Source organism: Uloborus diversus, chromosome 8 (assembly GCF_026930045.1).
Source record: "Uloborus diversus isolate 005 chromosome 8, Udiv.v.3.1, whole genome shotgun sequence".
NCBI classification, from domain to species: domain Eukaryota; kingdom Metazoa; phylum Arthropoda; class Arachnida; order Araneae; family Uloboridae; genus Uloborus; species Uloborus diversus.
Genome location: NC_072738.1, coordinates 138,190,862 through 138,210,856, shown reverse-complemented (window position 1 = coordinate 138,210,856; position 19,995 = coordinate 138,190,862). Strand labels below are relative to the sequence as shown.

Sequence of the window (19,995 nt, the reverse complement as noted above, 5' to 3'; positions counted from 1 at the left end):
GAATGTGATGGCTTATCAATAAATTTGGTAATTCTACTATATGCTACTTTAACTTCTTTTTTCTTTGCAGTCGAGAAATAATAGCAACTCTCCTTTTACTTAAACCTCCTGTGGCTGCAGTCCGCAGGGGATTTTTTTCTTGGATGTATTCGTATGTAATTTTAATCACTATCAATGTATCGTGAATCCTTATGTTGAATTCTTCCAAATGATTAAATAGTACTGTTAGCTGCTAGTTTCATTCTTTAAAAAATACAGATAAATCAATTTCATTTGGCTTCTGTGTTCTGATTTTTAATATGTTGTAATATTTTATGAATATTTAACTTACACTATGGGCATATCCAGAGAGGGGCGCATGACTAAGGTGACCATTCATTTTTTTTTTCTCTCTCTCTAAATGGGACATTTACTAATTTTAGGCATTCCGCATGTTGATTTTTTAATAATAGACTGATCTACTCCATTGCATTTAAACAGTATTAGGGGAGTAGCTAAACAATGGAATGACCTTTTCACTACTTTGTTTTTGGTTAATAAAGTTGATTTTTTTCAAGCTTCTTCATAGTTTCTGAAAATTTCACACTGTCTTCAGAAAATTTTACTTGAGTCCACTATCCCTCCTAGAATGATAGGTCTTTGATTCTGGACCCTCCCGTACAAAATTTCTGCATATGCCATTCCTTGTAACGAATAAATTCATACAAAACACTCATTTAAAAAGTAAAATACAAACTACATTCATTGGTTGGGTTATTCTAATTTCACCTATGGTAAAATAGAAGTCATAGATCATCACCAGAGAAAGCACATCCTCATGTGTTGTTAAAATTAACAATTTTATAGTTGAAAGTTAATACCTCATTTTCTGTAGTTGTGGCTTTAATAGCTTATATTTCTTTAAGATTTAGCGGTTTACCATTGGGAATGCAGCATAAAAACTTAAAAATATTCTGATTAGGAATGTAACACCTGTTTAGTTTTCATTTTGAAAACTTAAAAAGATTCAACCATATAAGAAAATAAAGATAAAAGTAATAACTTGCTGTTCTATCTTTTTTTTTTTCTACCTGCAAACTTGATGTAAACTGACTTGTTAAATTTTTGGTATAAACTATTTACATTAAACAAATTGGAAGCAGGGGTGCCCACCCTCCATAAGAGCAAGGGAGCACCCCCCCCCCCCCCCAAAGCAATTCCCTCCCCAGAAAAGTGAAAAATACTCATCAAAACAACCACCTAAAATTTTCAATGATGCAGTCTGCGTCATACCCCCCCCCCCTCGAGGTGGGCACCCCTGTTAGAAGCAGAAGAGTTGTGCAGCGTTTTTAGATTTTCACTTTATTCTTGAGTTTCAATTTACATAAATTTAAAATACTGAATTTTCTATATTTTTTTTCAAATGGATCTGCAAGAAAAGAGCCATTGACTTTTTTAGCTATCTATATTTTAAATTCATTCTCTAACTTTGTTTCAGGATCTTGACATGCTTCAGAACAACATAGAGGTGGCATAGCTAATATATTTTACCCTTCAAGGAGATATTTTTAATGTGGGTGATTTTGAGGCATAAAGTGTGGTAAGTTCAGAAGTAACCATGTTGTCAAAACGAGAATCAAAGCCAGTTACTGGTTTTGGGCCTATGTGTGATTTAGTGTTTGATCCTGTTACCTTCCTTCTTATCTCACAAGCTTTTAAGCTTAATTTTTTTTTAAGTTGATGATCAAGCATGTAGAGTAACAACAAAGATTGTGAAGAATTAAAATTTTAATAACTTTTATCCTAAACTTTATTTTAAAAAATATTGTTCTAGTACAAGTTTATAATACCAAGTTCGAATCACTGAACTTCTATGCTCAAATTTTGTTATTACGGCAAAATAATTTCTGAATTCAAAAATTCTTCTACCCGAAATTCATCTTCATCAATGCTTCAAAAAGTTATGGCACATTGAAACAAATTAAATAATCATTAGATATTCTGCCTTGTAGAAATGTCTTACTCAAGCACACTTTGATAAATAGATAGAGGAACATTTATAAGCCAACTATTTAATCAACACAACTACATGAGATAGATAACAATGGTTAGAATACAATTACAAAATGATCAATGTTTCATGGCTACCTAGACACACAAACTCATACGAGATCTTTTGTCTGGCTGTTCGACAAAATTATCGTCACTTGGTTTCTTTTGATTTCGTTTAAAGAGGTAATTCCTAGTTATTTCATAATTTTTGACTTATTTTCCATATGAGAATTTTTTATGCGTTCCCCATCCACTGCATTAAAAAAAAAAAAAAAAAAAAAAAAATATGCATTGCAAAAACAATTTTTTATAGTTACTCATGAAGTTTCCAACAATTTTTATGCGATCCCATCTGTATCCACCGCATAAAAACAGGTTTGGGTGTACCAGCGAAAGAAAAAAATTCTGTGTCTTGATACAAACCTTGAATCCACAACATTTAAATGCAGTGAAATAGCCTTGCAACCAACAAAACGCTCTACATGTAGCTAGAGTTGTCTACATGTATAAATGTAATTATCATCTATGCAAGATCTTATAATTTATGGTTGATCAGAATCCTTATAACAGGAGTCTATCCAGTTTGGAAGCTATAAACATTTCCCTGTTTTTTCAATGTAAAGACACATTTTATGCTCCCCTTTTCTCATTTATTTCTTTTCTTTGTAGGATGGAAAAGAAGTAATTGCTATAGAAAAAGCATATTTTGCTTAATGAAGCTGATATAATGGAGCATATGTTTCAAACATTCTCTTCCACATCTTCTGTACCACCAGAGTCTAAGCTGCAAACTTATTTGAATGTATGATTGATTTTCTCATTTTACTAAATAAAATGCTTGTTTTAGCTAATTAAATTTGCAATATGCTATAAAAGAAATGTTGTTCCTTAAGATAATTATGTTAAAAAAACCTAACTATTGTGTTTTTTATTATCGTGAATATGTAATATTGTCCAATAGTATAGTAGAACCTTAATCATTAGAAACTATTTCAATCAAACCTTGTTTAACTGAAGTTAGTTTACTGAATCTTCATTAATTTCATTATTATTATTGTCGGTAAGTAAACAGCAGCACTTCAGGGTCACTGTAGGAAGCCGTTTCTATTGCAGACAAAAATTGTCTATGCATTTTTATCACTTCTGTTTTCTTCTCTAACCCACCAACAAGTTTTGCAAGACTAAACAATTGTAACTGTTAAAACTGCCATTAAGTTTTTAAGCAATCGAATTGAAAGTAGAGTACTGTTTTGCTAGGTAATTTTTTTAACTACATGTACTATGTTTAAAATTATGGAATACCAAATACAGTTGACGGCACTATTAACAATGTTATAATAATTAAGGTTTACTGTATAAAATCTTGTGAAATTTGCATAGCATTTTCTTACTTGTATGACATTAACCAAACAAACTTGTTTATAAATATAAAACCTCTGACAATAAAGTCCTGTAAATAGTTCTGAAACATGATCGTAAATAAAATATTAATGAAATTGACCTTACTATCTTTCAAAATAGTCACCTTCCATCACTATACACCTCTGAAATCTGCTATGCATGTCCTGGAAACTTTGCGAGAAGTTTTCTTTTAGCATGCAGGTCAAAAGTCTTGTCATGTTTTTTTTTTTGGAAATCAGGAATATTGTCAAATTTTTCCTTTCAAAGCGAGTTTGAGTTGTGGGAATAAGATGAAGTCTGGAGGATAGAGATCTGGCGAGTATGGTGGACCTTGTCTTGTCAAGCTTAAAGCAATACTTTGAATTGATCTTTTGTTCCATAATTTTCTTGTTCTCAGTTAAGAACCAACGCACTAAGTAAAACACACCAAAGCACTTTGTAAAACAAGTCTTTCACGCAACACTGAACTGAACTATAGTGGGGCAGAGATGATCAACACTTGCCATTATTCTGGTGCTGTATTTTGTTTTGCCAGATCTGCCGCCCTGACTTCATTCGCCAAACTTAATTGTCAGAGGTTGTGGGAAAACATATTTAGTGGTCACTTTTTCAATGTGAACATGTTTAGAGCTACAGTTTAGTGCTTCTGTCTCATGACAGTCATTTTTCAGCACATCTTTTATCCAGAGGTTTCAATTTACCAAAGGAGGTCCTGTCCCAATCACTTTGATTAATTGAGGTTTACTGTTCTTTTAAGTTGGGATCTTATCTAATGTTCCGAAAGCTAAACCAAAAAAAAACTCCAATTTTAGAAAATACAGTCAATTCTCCATAACTCAAAGTCCTAAAGCACCGGTGGAAACCTTCAATTTATTGGTTGGTATGTTAAGCTGTGGAAAGTTCCCATGGCCTTCTCAAGAGCTTTAAACTCAATGTAACCATTAGAATGATAAAAGAATATTCAAGTCATAAAGTTTCGAGTTATCAAGAGTTGACTGTAATAAAAAGAAGAAAAAAGCTCTTAAAAATGGCAGTTCTATGCTTTCTTTACATTATTTAGTGATTGTTTATGTATAATTTATGTATGAGTAGAATAATTTGAGTAATTTGTTATGTTGCTCTGCAGTCGATGCCAAATCCAATCGAGGATGGGAACTTTTTTGGTGATACTTCCTCTCTGTCTACTACTGAACCAAATTCTCTCTCAGTTGATCTTGGAAAGGTAAATATAATTTCATACTTGCATTAAAAAATTTTTAAAAATCATGTTAGTATTGAAATTTTGAAGCACTACTTGTATCTTGAAAGTTTTCATTTGAAAGATAATTTTTAAAATTGTGATCTTATCAAAATTCAATGTAGAAATGCTTCAGAATAACAGATTGTACTTTACTGTTTGTTTTTGAATTGAAAGGGGTCACTGGCTAACAGCCTAGGTCCAATCTTGAACAAGATACAAAAGTAGGTTTGCTGGCTTATAAAAAGACAATTTCAAAAGGAAATAATTTTTTTAACTTGGATTTTGTATAAAATAGTATTTAATTAGAAATGGAAGATTAGTGAAAATTAAGTTTTATGTTATGAAATGAAGGAATAAAACATACAACAATAATTTTGTCACAAAGAGGACTTGATTTTCAGTTGTCCCTTAAATTCTGATAAAGTGAATTCAGGTCAATGCATACCCTAATTTTCAAAGATCAGTTTATGAATTTATGAAGATTGGTGCTCTGTTAAAAGATATTGTTTGTTTACCAAATTTTTAAGGTTAATTTTCAGGTCCTTTCTTAAGGTTTTCACGCATTATATTATGACAATTAAACCACAAGCAGAAGCTTTAAGATATCTTTTAAGGCACTTCTTCTAAAGGTCGCACTTTCCCCACTTGACGGGGTATGTGCAATAGGGTGGGTCGAAAATTGCTTTTTTATTCTAATCCATTTTTAATAGCGTGGAAAACTTGTGCATTAGCATCCTGACAACAAGGAAAATAACTAAAAAAATTTATAAACTAACTTTGAAATCACGCAAGAGCCCTTAAGTTGAGAAAAAATAGGAAAAATTGGCTTTTTTTTTGAAGACGCATATTTTTTTCAAAAAATAATTGACTTCATTTCTAATAGTATAATAATACATTTTGTAGTTTCCAAAATGTATTGAAAAACCTTCGGGGCACATTGTCCATCATTTGAATTCATGCAGAAAGCCTTAAAATATCATTTTTAAAGTAAAAGTTATGTTATTTAAAAAAATTCTTTCCCCCAAAATCAGTCCCACTTCAACTCCAGAGTCCTAGAAAAATTCAGTCCCCCCCCCCCCTCCGTTTTTCCTAAAAAAGTGGAAAAAACAGAGAAATTGATTTTTGCGAATTAAAATGTATTTAACAGCTATATTTTCTTAGAAAATATAAAAAGTATTAAATGTTTAAAAATTATATGCTATACATGTTATTTATTTCTTTTTAACAGAAATGAACATAAAACTTGAACAATTAAAAAATTAGCCTGTAACTTGCTTTGTTCAGAACACGAAAAATTATCTATGTTAATCAGATCATCAATCAACCATTAATTTTAAATATGGTGTAATTTTGAAATTTTAAATCAAATTTTTTGTCTTTTAATTGTGCTTATTTTCAGTATTAGCAATTTTTATTAACAGTTGAAAAAATTCCTAAGTTAGAGATGTAAAATTTCCTGGGGGGGGGGGGGGTGGATTTATATCAAGGGTTTCAAAAAATAAATTTCAAGATAACTATGGAAAATACATGAGAATTTTTGTGAGATGCAGGAATTTTTTTTTTTTTGAGCAATCATTGTTTATTGTTCTCACTTGACTGTTTTGAGGTCCATTGATTTTATTTTCCCCCTCGCCTTCCTCTGCAGCACCACCATCGACCGGTCTCTCCCGATGCTGTTCCTTTTGCGAAAACCGTCTCCGGGTTACGTCCATATCCTACACACACACACGCATACATACACACACCTACACACAGACACTCATGCATGAACAGAGGCACAAACACACACATGATTGTGAGAAACATATTTTGAATGCAAGATGTCAAAATTCAATTTTTTTCTTTTTTTTAAAGATAGCAAGGAGGTTCAAAATAACAAGGTTTGACTGTGCTATAAATTTCTAATAGAAATTTCTATTTTTCCTGTGGAAATTAATCCCTTTGGGGACAAAACCCTTTTTTTCCCCAAAATTTCTGGGTTTTTTCTGACCATTCCCACCTCTAGTCCAGATAAATATTTATAGTGTCCTCACATGTATGAATATTTTAATAGTCAAAAGCTCGATGGTTGTTCCTGTACTATGTATTCAAGAGAACTTATTTTTTTATGTTCATTTTTTATTATTGTGGAATCCTGCATATTTTGTGTATTTTAAACCCCATACTTTACTTAAGAATCATAATTCAACAAATGTTTTTTTTTTTTTTTAGAGCTTAAATTCAGAAGTTGGACAATTTGGAAATTCTGCAATTGGTCGTATGACTCATAGTTTGAGTTCGCCTTCTTTTTCTCAATATTCTGTACAGCATCCTCAATTGGTTAGCACACCATTTGGACATTTTAATGTAGGCAAGTAAAAATATTCTATTGTTTTTATATAGATAAAATGCTTGCTGATTTCCATATGTTTTGTACTTGTGCATAACTTTTGTTACCCGAATTTAATGTTAAAGTTTTTCTTTTCCTCAGTATTCTGTACAATTTTTAATTCATTAGCTCTATATTTGGACACTTGAATGTGTGCAAGTACTTACTTAAATTTATTACAATCATTATCAATGGTGCTCCATCAAATTTTCTGAGGGTATACTCCCAGTATTCAGTTTTGCACAATATGTGTATTCGATCATATACATAATATGTCATAATATGAAAATTTTTGAAGCTTGAGGGTATACGCTATATGTCTAAAAAATGTTTGAGAGTATACGGCTTACATAGAGTATACCCTATGAGATCACCACTGATCATTTTTCATCATTTATTAAATATTTCTGAAAATTTTTTTATTTTTTAAACAAGGAAAACTGCTTAGAAGACAGAGTTGTAATTGGAAAAAAAAAAAAAAAAGGAATACGGCTAATGATTGTTGATTATATGTTATTATTGCTTTAAGTTTTTTCCACTAGTTATGTTGATAGGAATTAAATTGATTACTGGTTAATTTTCTTGGTTGCTTTTCTGCAGATGTTGGCAATCGAATGTCTAGATGTTCACCACAGCAGTCTCCTCTTTTGAATAAAAGAACCTGCTCCCCAGGTCCCAAAGACTTTTCTGCTCCAAGCCCTTCTCATGAACAATACTTACAATCAAGTACTTTGTTCCAGGTAAACTCATTACGAATGTGATGTCTTTTGCATACACTTTTTTTTAATTTAATACTCCATCCCTTTTGTACATATTCAACAGTGTTAAATTTAACAAGTTATGGGATGATGTATGATTTTACTTTTCAAGCACAAAGGTATCCATTCAACTTCAAAAACTGTTAGTTTGAATAGTTTTGAAATAATTTTAATTCTATAAATTCATGTTGTTCATTTGTTGCTGCAACTTCACGATTTCAAAGTTATGATCTTTGATATAACAATACTCTGATAGTTGCAATCACGTTTACTGTAGCAATGTCCCAAATTGAAAATCATGACTTGAAATATATATGTGTGTGTGTGAATGCATTTAATTGTGTACCACTTTTCTATCTTTTGAAAAACACGAGAGACAAATTTCCATTTGTCAATTAACTTTTATTTAAGTAAAAAGATATGGTCAAGTGTATACATGCACAAATGAAATCTAAAAGAGTTTTTAAAAAACTCTGCAAACAGCGGCTTCGGGGTTATAAAACCAAACACCTTCATCAGTGCATAAAAGAGTGATGGAACACAAAGACTAATGACAAAGGAGTTGACGAGAAAAAGTAAGACGAGGTTGAGTAAATAGACTGGAAAAGGCCGGAAACGTGGCGTCAGCAGAAAACAGTAAGGACATCTGTACCTAGGAAAAATGACCTTTTTAATTGATTTTATTTGTACATGTATACTCGTTGTGATATATTTCTACTTATTTCATTATACAAAGTTTTCTTCTGCTTCTTTCACATTATTTTTATTTGTTATGAAACATTTTTCTTAGAAGTTATTTTTTAAATTGATATAATTTAAGGGCTCCTTGGCAGAAAATTTGGTCTGTTTCCAGACCTTTTCCTTCATAACTAAATCTGTGAATGACTCTATAAAATTGAATATAAATTGGTAAGGTAATTCTATTTTATTAATACATATTGATTGAATTTATTTGCAATTGCTGTTTTTTAGCATAGGATCCCTAATTCATTACCATAGAACCAGTATATTTCTGGATATCGGAATCAGCCAATATTTAGATTGCTATTGAAAATTCCAATTGGCAGACATAAAAAACTGACTAAATGTCTTCCTGTATATCATCGTTTCGGAGCAACAGTAAGATATCTAATCCTAGGAATAATCCTACAGTTGCTTTGAGGCGAAGATATGGGCATTGAAGACGGTTTTTAACTTTTATGGAAATAACTCTTGTATATTCTCGCATATATTTTCATGCAAAAAAAATGCTCAAAACCGAAGAATTCCTTATTCATGTCCAGCAGAATTCTGATTTTTTTTTACGAACAATGATTAAAAACCTAAACATTTTCCCAGTTTTACTTCAACCTTTTAAAAATAAATACTGGTAGATTCTGATATGATTTATATATATTCTGACAAGTAATTAAATATTGATTGCAGTAAAAATCCCAACTATCTGAGAAGTGCATGGTGTGGGAAATGCCAAATTTGGGATTGTCAAAATTTCTGTGTTTAGTTAAATGCCTGTATTCTTTTTTTCTTTTCTTTTTTAATTATTTTAAATACATATCAATATTAATGAAAATCATAATTGCAAAGCAAACTCTTTTTTTAAATCACAATTGCAAAAATAAAACCTTCTTTGGCACAAGTATGAAAATTGTTCATTCTGGATATTTTTGAGACATGTTCATTACATTTCATTTTCTTTCTTTTCTGAACATTTTATTTCCTCCAAAAATTTAGTCGAACCTTCCTAATATATTTTCTTTATTTTTCTTTTTTTTTTATGCTAAAGTGAAAATGTATATTTTAAACTACTTAAGTACTAGGCATTTTATATATTTCTCCAATTAAATTGCTGATAATGTATTATATTTATAGGAATCTGTTGGTGGCACAACTTATTTTTATTCTCAAGAAGAGACACCTCCAGAAATATCTCCTCTTATAATGCCAGATATAAATGTTTATCCAGGAAATCCTTCCCACATTGAGCACATGAGACCTAAAGCTAATGCACCATCTTTCTTTTTGCCCGATGAACTTAGAATGGTAATTAGTTATTTATCAGATTTTTTTTTTTATGTATTACTATTATCTATTAACCCTAGAGAAGATCGCATTTCCTTTTGTTACGCTAGTGCTCACACGCTTTCGGTCTTTTCCCCGCCGTAGCGATCCGTGAGACTAAAGCAGAAGAAAGGAAGTGCCAGGGAGAAATTGACACCTGACTAGGATGGCGTGCTATTAGTCTAATGACCAACATACATTTCCAAAAGCTATGTAGCCTTGAAATACTGAAGAAAATTCTCAGAACTAAGTGTGCGGGCTGGGGAGAGTCTAACCTTAACTACACAGATAGGCCCCATTATTAGAATAAGAGGGTGGTGACAGCGGGGCCGGGAATCGACCGAAGCGCGACTTCTCTAGGGGCTAACATACCTCATTTTTGTTTATTTAATATTTTCCTTTTTATTTAAAGAAAAATCAATGAAACTAAGCAATAGATTAAAAGTTTTAGATCTTTTTGCTTAAACTATTTAGGATATAATACACAGGCAACATTTGACACTAGCTGAAGCCAATCCTGAACAGCATCCAGGTAATTTTTTTTTCAGTATTAATATTGATACAGTTAAATCATTGATGTATGTTCAAACATATTTCTTGTGAAAAGTTTCTTATAGTTTCCCTAATAAATACATGTGATTTTAAAAAAAAGGCCGCGACTTTGTGGATTTCCTTAGATCTCAATCTTGAAATTTGAAGAAAATATGTTTATTTCATTTTCTTAAAGCTATAAGAAGAAAAATACATTAAACAAAAAACCTACAGTTATAAAAATAACTTTGTATTTTTGCTCAGCATTGTTTATATTGTCCACTGTTTAGAAAATAGTAAGTAATATAAAATAACCAATTGCAGATCTCTAGAGATCTATTTAATTTTAGAAAAGCTGTAAAATAACAAAAGCCTATTTTTCCCTTGCGCTTGCAAAAGAAAGCATACGTTGTGTGATCTTTCTGCATCCTAACGAGGATATGATTTTTTTTTTTTTTTTGAACAATTTCTAAAGTTTCACTATAAAGAAATTTCTTTTTATTTTCCATAAAATTTTCAGTAAATAATACTATCTAGCGTTGCTCAACACTGTTGGAATTTAAATTACTTTTGATTTTAACTTTTAGAAAAAATGTCCTAATACATCAGATGTTGATTTTTGAGTCTGTTTTCATGTTCTTAGAAATCGTTCTGATATAGTTAATTATGCTATTCCCTATTTATCTACAAGGTTCGGCTTCCATTTTCATAAATTGTTCATCTTTTATATTTTTTTTTACTTTTGTTTAACACTTTCATTTAATTTTTTATTCTAATTATTTTTATTATTTGTTTTGTTTTTTTTTTCCTTTTTTTGACACTTTTTTTTTTTCATTCGTTTCACAACAACGTTTCATATATATTGTCATTATTTACATTAAAAAAATTCCTTTTGTTCATTTTCAATTTTCAAAGTTTTTCCTTCATTCAGTTTTTTTTTTTTTTCTTTTTCTTTCTTTTCTGTATGATTCACAGTTAACGAAAATACAGTCGAACCTCCACATATCAAACTTCCACATATCGAAATTTTCTATATATCGAAATTCCAGCACGTTTCCATGTTCATTACATAGAAAAAATTGTTTCTATATATCGAAAAAATCTCTATATAATCGAAATTTCTCTCGAGACATTCGTAGATTTTTTTTTCCACTTTAGACTGTTTGTTTCATGAAAAATGAAAGGTTAGAGGAGAAAATTATGTTCACTAAAGGTTGCTATGAAACTCATAAGGAATCTGGAGTTGAGGGGGTGTGTGGATAGGTTGTTCTTCCGTTCTGGAGTTCTTAAATTCCGTCAAGTTCATTTCAATCTTAGTTCTAACCAGTAACACTGTAAAATCAGTTTCAGGTTATTGCTTTTTGTCTGTTGATTATCATTTTCAGTATTTTTAGCTTCAGTAAAAATCATTCAGTTTAAGTAGATCGATTTTTTACTTTTCTCTCGATTACATTGTCAAAACGAAAATACCCTAATGCTGCGGATCAAGTTGAATTGCCGAAGAATGAAGATGTGTGAAGGCGCAAAAGTGTAATTTCTGTTAATTTTTTAATTCTTAACTTTTTAATCTGATGCTCGTAAAAATTAAAAATTGGGTTTCATACACGAAAATTAGCTTTAATTTTAATATTTTAGGAGATTTTTATGATAAAAAAAAGATTGTTTCTATATATCGAATTTTCCCCCGGCAATTTGCTACTTCGATATATGGAGGTCTGACTGTATGTTTTAGCTTTATCAACTTTATCTCTTTGCGAATTCAATTCTTCCATTCTTTCTTTTTTCATCCAGTTAGAATTATTCTTATTTCACCATGTACCTCAGAAAAAAAGTTTCAGAGCAGTATTTGCAGTGCTGCTGGTTCTTTGATGGGCGTCTAACTTTCTTATTGGCTGCTTGATTTATTCTCTAGTTTTTTTCTAAATTTAAACTTTTGGTGTTCTGCCTTGTTGCTTTTCTCAAATGTCTTTATGTCTTCTATTTCACATCTTTTTTGCATTGAAAAAGGGGTTCCTTGCAAGTCGGAGAATACTTGTCAGAATTTTTTTTGCAAATTTATGCAAAAAAACTGTTGCCCAAATTAGCACTGTTGAATTTACCCTTGTTTTTTGAAAATTCATAATTTATTATAATTCTCTTCAAAATATTTTAATCTTGTTGAGTTGCTTACTTTTTAATAGTAACCCCATTCAAAGCACCTATGTCACAGAAAAATGTTCTTGCTCTTTCTTTTAAAATTTTGAGTTGAATTCTACTCACTATGAATGTGTTTTCAAAGTAAAATAATCAAACATTGTGTGGAATTACTTATCTTTACTAATTACAAAGCTGAAAGTCTCTCTGTCTGGTTCTCTGTGACGCATATAGCGCCTAGTCGGTTCAGCCGATTTTCATGAAACTTGGCACAAAATAAGTTTGTAGCCTGGGGGTGTGCACCTCGAAGCGATTTTTCGAAAATTCTATTTTGTTTTTTTTTCTATTCCACTTTTAGGATCATTTTACTGAGCAAATTATCACAACATGGACAAGTAAATTACCAAATTATTATGACGTGGAACCGTAACATGGGCAAACAAATTGGCAAGAAATTCACAATCCATTATTTGTAAATATACATGCGAACCAAATGACTTTTTAATTTTCTACTATGTGCAAAGCCGTGCGAGTACCACTAGTTTAGAATAATAGTAATTGTTGCCGTTTTCTGCAAATTCTGAAAGATCAGAAGTTGTTTACCTTGATGTTTTTTATTTTATAAAGATGCTGTTAGAGTTGGCCAATATATATTTATGTATGTATTTATTTATTTATTTAATTAGATCTTCCAAATGAAGTCGATAACTATCACAAATTATGTCCATTGGAACCTCCCATTGGTGACACTCCTGCTAAATCATCAACGTTTGGTTATGTTACTACAGTTTACAAAGCTGCCAACATTAAGACTGGTGTTTATTACTGCTTACGAAGAATACATGGTAGAGTATTTCGGTCTTATTAGTTTATTATGCTGGTTTTTTTCTCTTTTAAATAAATGATTCGTGATATGTGTTTTGAAATTGTTAAAGTTTACTAATTTTACAATAATGGAGACATAACATGCATAACATTTTACTTTTAGATTTTGGCTTCTGATGAATTGTGCATTTGAAGGTCTAAATTTTCCAAAAAAAAAAACAAATATTATTTATGGAAATTATTTTTATTAAATATTTCAAAAAAGTATTCTAAAATGTCTCTGACTTGTTGTTAGAGATTTAATTAAAGGTGTCCTTTTGCTGAAGCACTTTTGCTCAGTGCTTTCCTAGCAACATTAAATATAATAGGAAAACTTAGTGTAATCATAAAAGTTAAAATAAAAATATTTTTTAAAAAATCCACTGAAAAAGTAAATAAAATTGCATTTGATTTTGTTCTTATGTTATTTTACTTTACTTTTATTTATTTATTTTTTAATGTTTACAAGAAATGCTGATCCCAAAATAAAATATTGAATTGATCAATTGATGCCTAAAAAAATTTATTTAATTTCTTGATCCATGCTAATTTATCATTTTGTGATTTAAAAACAATCTATTTCTAGGTACAAAAATGTGTTTTTTTTTTTTTTTTTCTAAAATAATTTTTGTTATTTTTACTATGTCTTTTACATTATTTGTGAATAATTGTTCAAAATATTTTGTACATCAGAAAATTATCAGGAAAATGAAAAAAAATTTTTTTTTTTTTTTGAAATTCTCGCTTAAACCCTTTATTATTCTTTTTTAAAACATTAGTTTTAAATCCATAAAATTGAGAAAAATGTAATATTTTTATGAATTTATTATTACATTGTTAATATTGTTTGTTTATTGCTTTTAATTTGATACATAGAATTTCTCATCCATCCAAATGTCTTTGCATTCATTTATTAAATTATTTACAATTTTTTTCTTAAATTATTTTTTGATTTTTGTTTGACTATTTATTAATATATTCAATCTTTATAGGTTTCAGGGTTTCCAATACGAAATGTATATCAATTATCGAGACTTGGAAGAAACTTCAACATTCAAACTTAGTTCACTTAAGGGAAGTCTTCACTACCAAAGCATTTGGTGATAATTGTAAGTATCAGTTCTTAATTAAATTGTTACCTTCAATTTTTAAGATTAAAGGATGGAATTACTTTTAGGAAAATGGCTTTATTTCCTACATTGTTAGTTATCTAAAAAAAATTATTTTTTTATGAATTAATGTAACATTAATTTGTTGACATTCATTTTGTTGCTAAATGCAAAGTGAACAAATAATTTGCCAAAGAATTTTTAATTGACAATCACTTTCAGTATTCACTATATATATATATATATATATATATATATATATTCTCCCCCCCCCCCCATTTCTTAGCCTAGATTTACATTTCAAATCACAAATCATTTCCCCCCTGAATAAACTCTGAAAAATTGCACTCTTGACAAGAATTCTGTTTTTTTTTTAGTTGACTTACTTATCACACCAGTCAAGTTGTGAAGGAAGAACAACCAATTAATGAGATTGAATTGCATGTTGAGTTTTGTCAATGGGATGAGGAAAAAAAATGAAAAATTGCTGATTGTGAAAATAGAATGAGGACGAAAAGAAACCAAGCATATATATATATATATATATAGAAGGGGATGGGGGGGGGAAAGCAAGTGTTCCAAAATTTAATTAGGGATTTTAATTAGGAGAAGAAAACAGTTTTCATCCAGCTATTAAAGTTTTTTTTTTTCAATCTCATTATTTTTTCACCTTCATGTATTCTTTCTTCATAGTTCCACTGTGGTTTCATGTGCATTTGTTTAATCAATGGAGAAAGGTTGACTAAAGAGAAGTATTACATGCAAACGTAAAAACAGGCTTCTTCTTTAAAAAATCCTCAGTTTTGATTTATTACATTTATGAATTCAGTTGGCATGTTTCTGCTGTAATTCAAAAAACATCATAGATTTTTATTACATAATTCAGAGGTTATGTTCTTATTTTTATTTATTTATTTATTTATTTATTTATTTATTTATTTTTTTTTTTTTTTTTTTTTTTTTTTTGCATAGTAGAAATGAACCTCAGTGTAACTTAATGATTTTGAAACATTGAAAATCAAAAAAAAAAAAATTCTTGATGATTGGGAAAATTTGACGATTCTTTCATTTTCATTTATATGTTTTAAACTTTAAATTTTAATGGATTGCTCATTATTATCATTCAGCTATGGTTTTTGTCCATGGACTATCATCCTGGAGCTGATACTTTGATGAATCTCTACTTCAACCAAACTTCTGTAACTCCAGCTGTGAATGGCTTTTTACCAAATTTCTGCTCAGATGTTGATGGATTGTCAACAAAGTCTGGTAATATGGAATGACGGCACTGACATTAAGTAAAATATTTTTTAATGAAAGTTGATAGCTTTTATTTCTAACATGATTTAGTTACTTCAATATTTATATTATTTATTTATTTGAATGAATGAATGCTCTTTATGTTTCTTTATTCTTTTGTAAGTCCAAGAATTTGTTATACCAAAGAAATAAAAGAAATAAAAGTTTAAAAGTTAAGAATGTATTACACATTAAGCATAATAATGACAATACAGGAGTTTTATTACTAATAAATGGCGATCAATAGAGGAGCATTGACTCAAAAGCCCTAAGTTCAAACCAAAAGTCCAAATAGAAACAAATTGGTTTCCCAATGCTGAAACCCACACTGGATGATTTTTGGCAAGTCGCAATGAGCGCTTCAAGTTTATAAATTTAATTTTTACTTATTTTGACAATTATAATTACAATCTTTGTTTAGTCAAAGAATTTGGGAAAATTCTCTAATGTTTTAAGCTGCTCTCTTGACAAGAATCTAAATTTTTTAAGAGTTACTTACTTATCAGTCGCCTCTAGTATTTCAACTGAAAAGTGGTCCAGAAATGCTTGAAGTGATATAATAAAAAATGAACTTTTATTCCCATCATTCAATATTAAGAAACTAAGATAATTTACTATTAATTAGTTGAATTATGCATTTTATCCTTCTTCTAAAGATTGAAGATCTCGGTTTCAACTAAGATTATTTCTTTTCTAGTGTAATTAATAATGTGAGTGTTATATTCAGAGAGAACAAATTTTTCATGAAATTTAATGACTTCTGGATAATTATTCGACATAAAAATGCATCATAAAATTGCCAGATTTCATTTTAAAGAAGTTGATATTTGCTACGCTAGTTAAAATGATTTTGTATGATGCAGCTGAATGGCACTTAGTTTTTCCAGAAGCCATGTTACACTGAGTTTGGTTATTGTTTGACTAACTCTGAGAAATAGCCTGGCCCTTAAACAAATTTTTAGGCACCTAAGAATTTAGTTTTTGTCGGTCTCTGGTGATGATTAATGTGAATTAAAAGTCAAATAGCAACACTAGTTTCATTGATTTCCTCTAGAGCTTTGTGTCAGTTCTAAAAAGTAGCAATGAGAGTGTGAGGAAATTGAGTACAGAATACCTGTAATAATCTCTATTGAATTCATTATGTGTCTAGAACGTATAAGATGCATGTTGATTTTCTGTTTCTGAAATTATGTATTGAAACTCAATAAATTTGAAAATGAGAATTTAAATTTAAATGACTTAATTTTCCCTATATTTAAATAATGTTGTTTGTATTAAATCACCAGCTGCGTTGCCCGGCTTTGCACGGTTCTACCTTGAAAATAAAAAGTTATGTCAAGTGACAATGATCAGGCTTGAACTTCAAAATTTCCTGACAGATCTCTGAAAAATGATTGAACAGGAGAAAGTTTAAAGCCCCTCGATTATAGGAAAAGCCTCTAAACAAAAGCAAAGAATATTATTTGTTCACATTAAAAAAAAGTGATAACGGCTCTTTCTTCTCAATGATTTTATTCACGATAATTAAAACTGAGCTCGAGGCAGATGATAAATTTCAAATTTAATACTGATGTTCTTTGACTTATAAATGTTTATAACTTTTCTCCTGGTGATTTTACAGCCTTGGTTTCTTGAAATTCAAAGGAAATAAATCTATTTTAGGGGTATTTTCACGGGCGTTCAAAATTTAAAAAATTGGATGAGTATTTCGGGTAGAAAGTGCCATTTAATGCTATTTTAAGTCCTAAAATAAAATTTGAATGGTAGGATCTTTTTCTGCGTTCAACCCCCCCCCCCCCCCCATGTTCCTTCTTTGAGGCCCAAGTACCTCCCTGCCAAATTTGGTCCAGATCCAACAGAAACTGGCAGCAAACCCCTTGTAGTCAGTAACAGTTTAAAGATAATAACAATTTTTTTTAAAAAAACGATAAATTTTAGATAACGTTTTTTGTTTTCAGTTGCTCGAAAAGCATAACAAGAAACTTTTCTTTCCTTCTTTTTTTATTTATTTAATAATTTTTACAAACAAAAATAATTTTGATTCTCCCTTGCTATTGCTACAATAGTATTTTGCTGCACAAATAAAATACAGTCGGACCCCGATTTAGCGAATTCATCAAGACTGAAACTTTTATACGTTAAATCGAAGTTATTCGTAATATCAAGGCGCTATTTTTTTTATTTACACCTACTTTATCTAAACCCTTAATAAGCAACTGCACAAAAATACCCATAATTAGAAAGGTACAATATTAATTCAGCATTCCGCGACTTATTACACACTAGTTAAGCTGAAATCGTGTTGTACTGTGTGCGATTTTGACAATTTTCTTGACACTTGACTCGAAATAGTTCCCTTTCAACTTTATGGAGAGAAGAAAATACTGTATCATTTACAGCCTACTGCATGAGACATGTTTTTACTGTTTCCAAGCCATGCAAGGCATTAGAAAAGTAAGTTTTAATGAGAGTTTCATTATCGTTTTCTGCAACAGAATGCCTATTCATTGGTTGCCCACTTGCCTGTCAAACATTGCTGATTCCTAGAAAAGTCTTTTTCCGCTTCGCACAAGATGGATTGGAAAACAATTTAATGTTTCCTATCTCAAATTTATAAAAAAAAATTTGGCTGCTAAAATAATTTGTTAACGCGGGGTTTTTTGTTTGGTAAATAGGGGTTTTTGCCTTCATTTTAGTTGGGGAAAAAGAAAAAATTTTTAAATTGTGAAATTTAAATTGAGGCTCGACTGTAATTTTCTTTGTTAGATTCAGATATGACGGCAAATCGTTTTGGATCATTTTCCTACAATAACAATTTTTTTACTGTGTACCTTATGCTGTGACAAGCTTCGCCTTGGTACTTTTTCTGAAGAAAATAATTTATTTATTTATAATCTTCACTGATATTTTGATTCAAACTGTTCAGAAAATAACCGTCAAAAGTTAGTGAAAGATATTTGAAACGTACGCATATGCTCCTTGCAATATTCTTATCAACTTCTAATGTAATATTTTCCAATAAAAAGCTACAGAAAAATTCGCTATTAGAGTATCAGTTTCGCAAACCCCCTTTGTACACCTCGCGTACCCCTGGAGGTTCCCGTATCACCAGTTAGGAATCAATGGTATAAAGAGTATAAACATATATACATATGTATTCTTTGTTCTATTTATATAGATGAGGATAATAACATTTTATGTGAAAATAGTATAATCAATGCAATAATGGTTTCCTATTCTCTAATTAGTTTTCTTGGTTAAACTAAATGTTTTCGCAGGTTTAAACAACTTGCGTCAGCATGCCGGCTTGCTTCCAGAAAGTTTAATATGGGGCTATATTGTTCAGCTGAGTTCCGTGTTACGAAGTATACATGCAGCTGGATTGGCTTGTAGGGCATTCGATCCCTCTAAGATACTTGTAACAGGGAAATCAAGGTAAATGTTTTTTTTTTTTTAAGTTAGCTACTTCATCTTTCGTATACTGTAAACAATTTTTGATGAATTTTTGATTATTTGCAATGCATCCCCATTGTCCCCCATTGATATGATATCCATTAATTTTATTCTAAGGAAACTGTTATATGTTTCTTCAGTTGTCCTTATAAAATTTTGCACAGGCAGACCAGTTTTTGATGAAGGTAAAAAAAATTTCAAACTATTGGAGGGAACAAAGAAGATAATGAAGCTTTTAAAATGTTACTGAGCATTAGTTCTCATGTGTAAATTTTGATTTAATCTCTTTTGTTTGTCCTTCCATGTCAAATGAACCAAATTACAAAAATATTTTCAACTTGACCATGTTAGGTTTTCATTAAACTTGTGGAGGGAAAAATAATAATAATATCCCGTTGCATGTAAACAATGACTGGAAATGTTATAAAATTTCTGGGTAGACATTATAGTGGACATTATGAGAAAATATCACTGTATCATCGGTGTCTGATCAATTTTTTCTACAGACCAGTACTGGTCGGCCAAGTCAGCAGTTGCGAATCACTATTCTGAACAATAGGTATGGGAGCACCTTTAGATTTTCTTAACTATTAACTGAAAAATGTGCTTTATTATGAGAAATGAGAGAAAACCCACTTGAAAGAAGCCAATTATTTCATATGAACTAATTGGTTTTTCTTAGGCACATGCTTTTAAAGCACTGAAGTATTTAAAGAAGCATTGATATAATGGCATCAACCATTGGAGATT

At 30.3% G+C, this 19,995-nt stretch overlaps 1 protein-coding gene across 1 annotated transcript in view; it reads left to right on the top strand.

Moving 5' to 3' along the window:
• Positions 1 to 19,995, top strand: part of LOC129227454 (PAN2-PAN3 deadenylation complex subunit pan3-like) — a 32,199-nt gene that overhangs the window by 2,175 nt on the left and 10,029 nt on the right. Inside the window, 12 exon segments of the mRNA XM_054862016.1 lie at positions 1,478 to 1,579; positions 2,701 to 2,833; positions 4,559 to 4,654; positions 6,884 to 7,022; positions 7,635 to 7,780; positions 9,668 to 9,838; positions 10,331 to 10,388; positions 13,207 to 13,365; positions 14,377 to 14,493; positions 15,621 to 15,637; positions 15,639 to 15,762; positions 19,071 to 19,227. Of these exon segments, the coding sequence (XP_054717991.1) occupies positions 2,759 to 2,833; positions 4,559 to 4,654; positions 6,884 to 7,022; positions 7,635 to 7,780; positions 9,668 to 9,838; positions 10,331 to 10,388; positions 13,207 to 13,365; positions 14,377 to 14,493; positions 15,621 to 15,637; positions 15,639 to 15,762; positions 19,071 to 19,227 (1,259 nt within the window). The 5' untranslated portion in view covers positions 1,478 to 1,579; positions 2,701 to 2,758.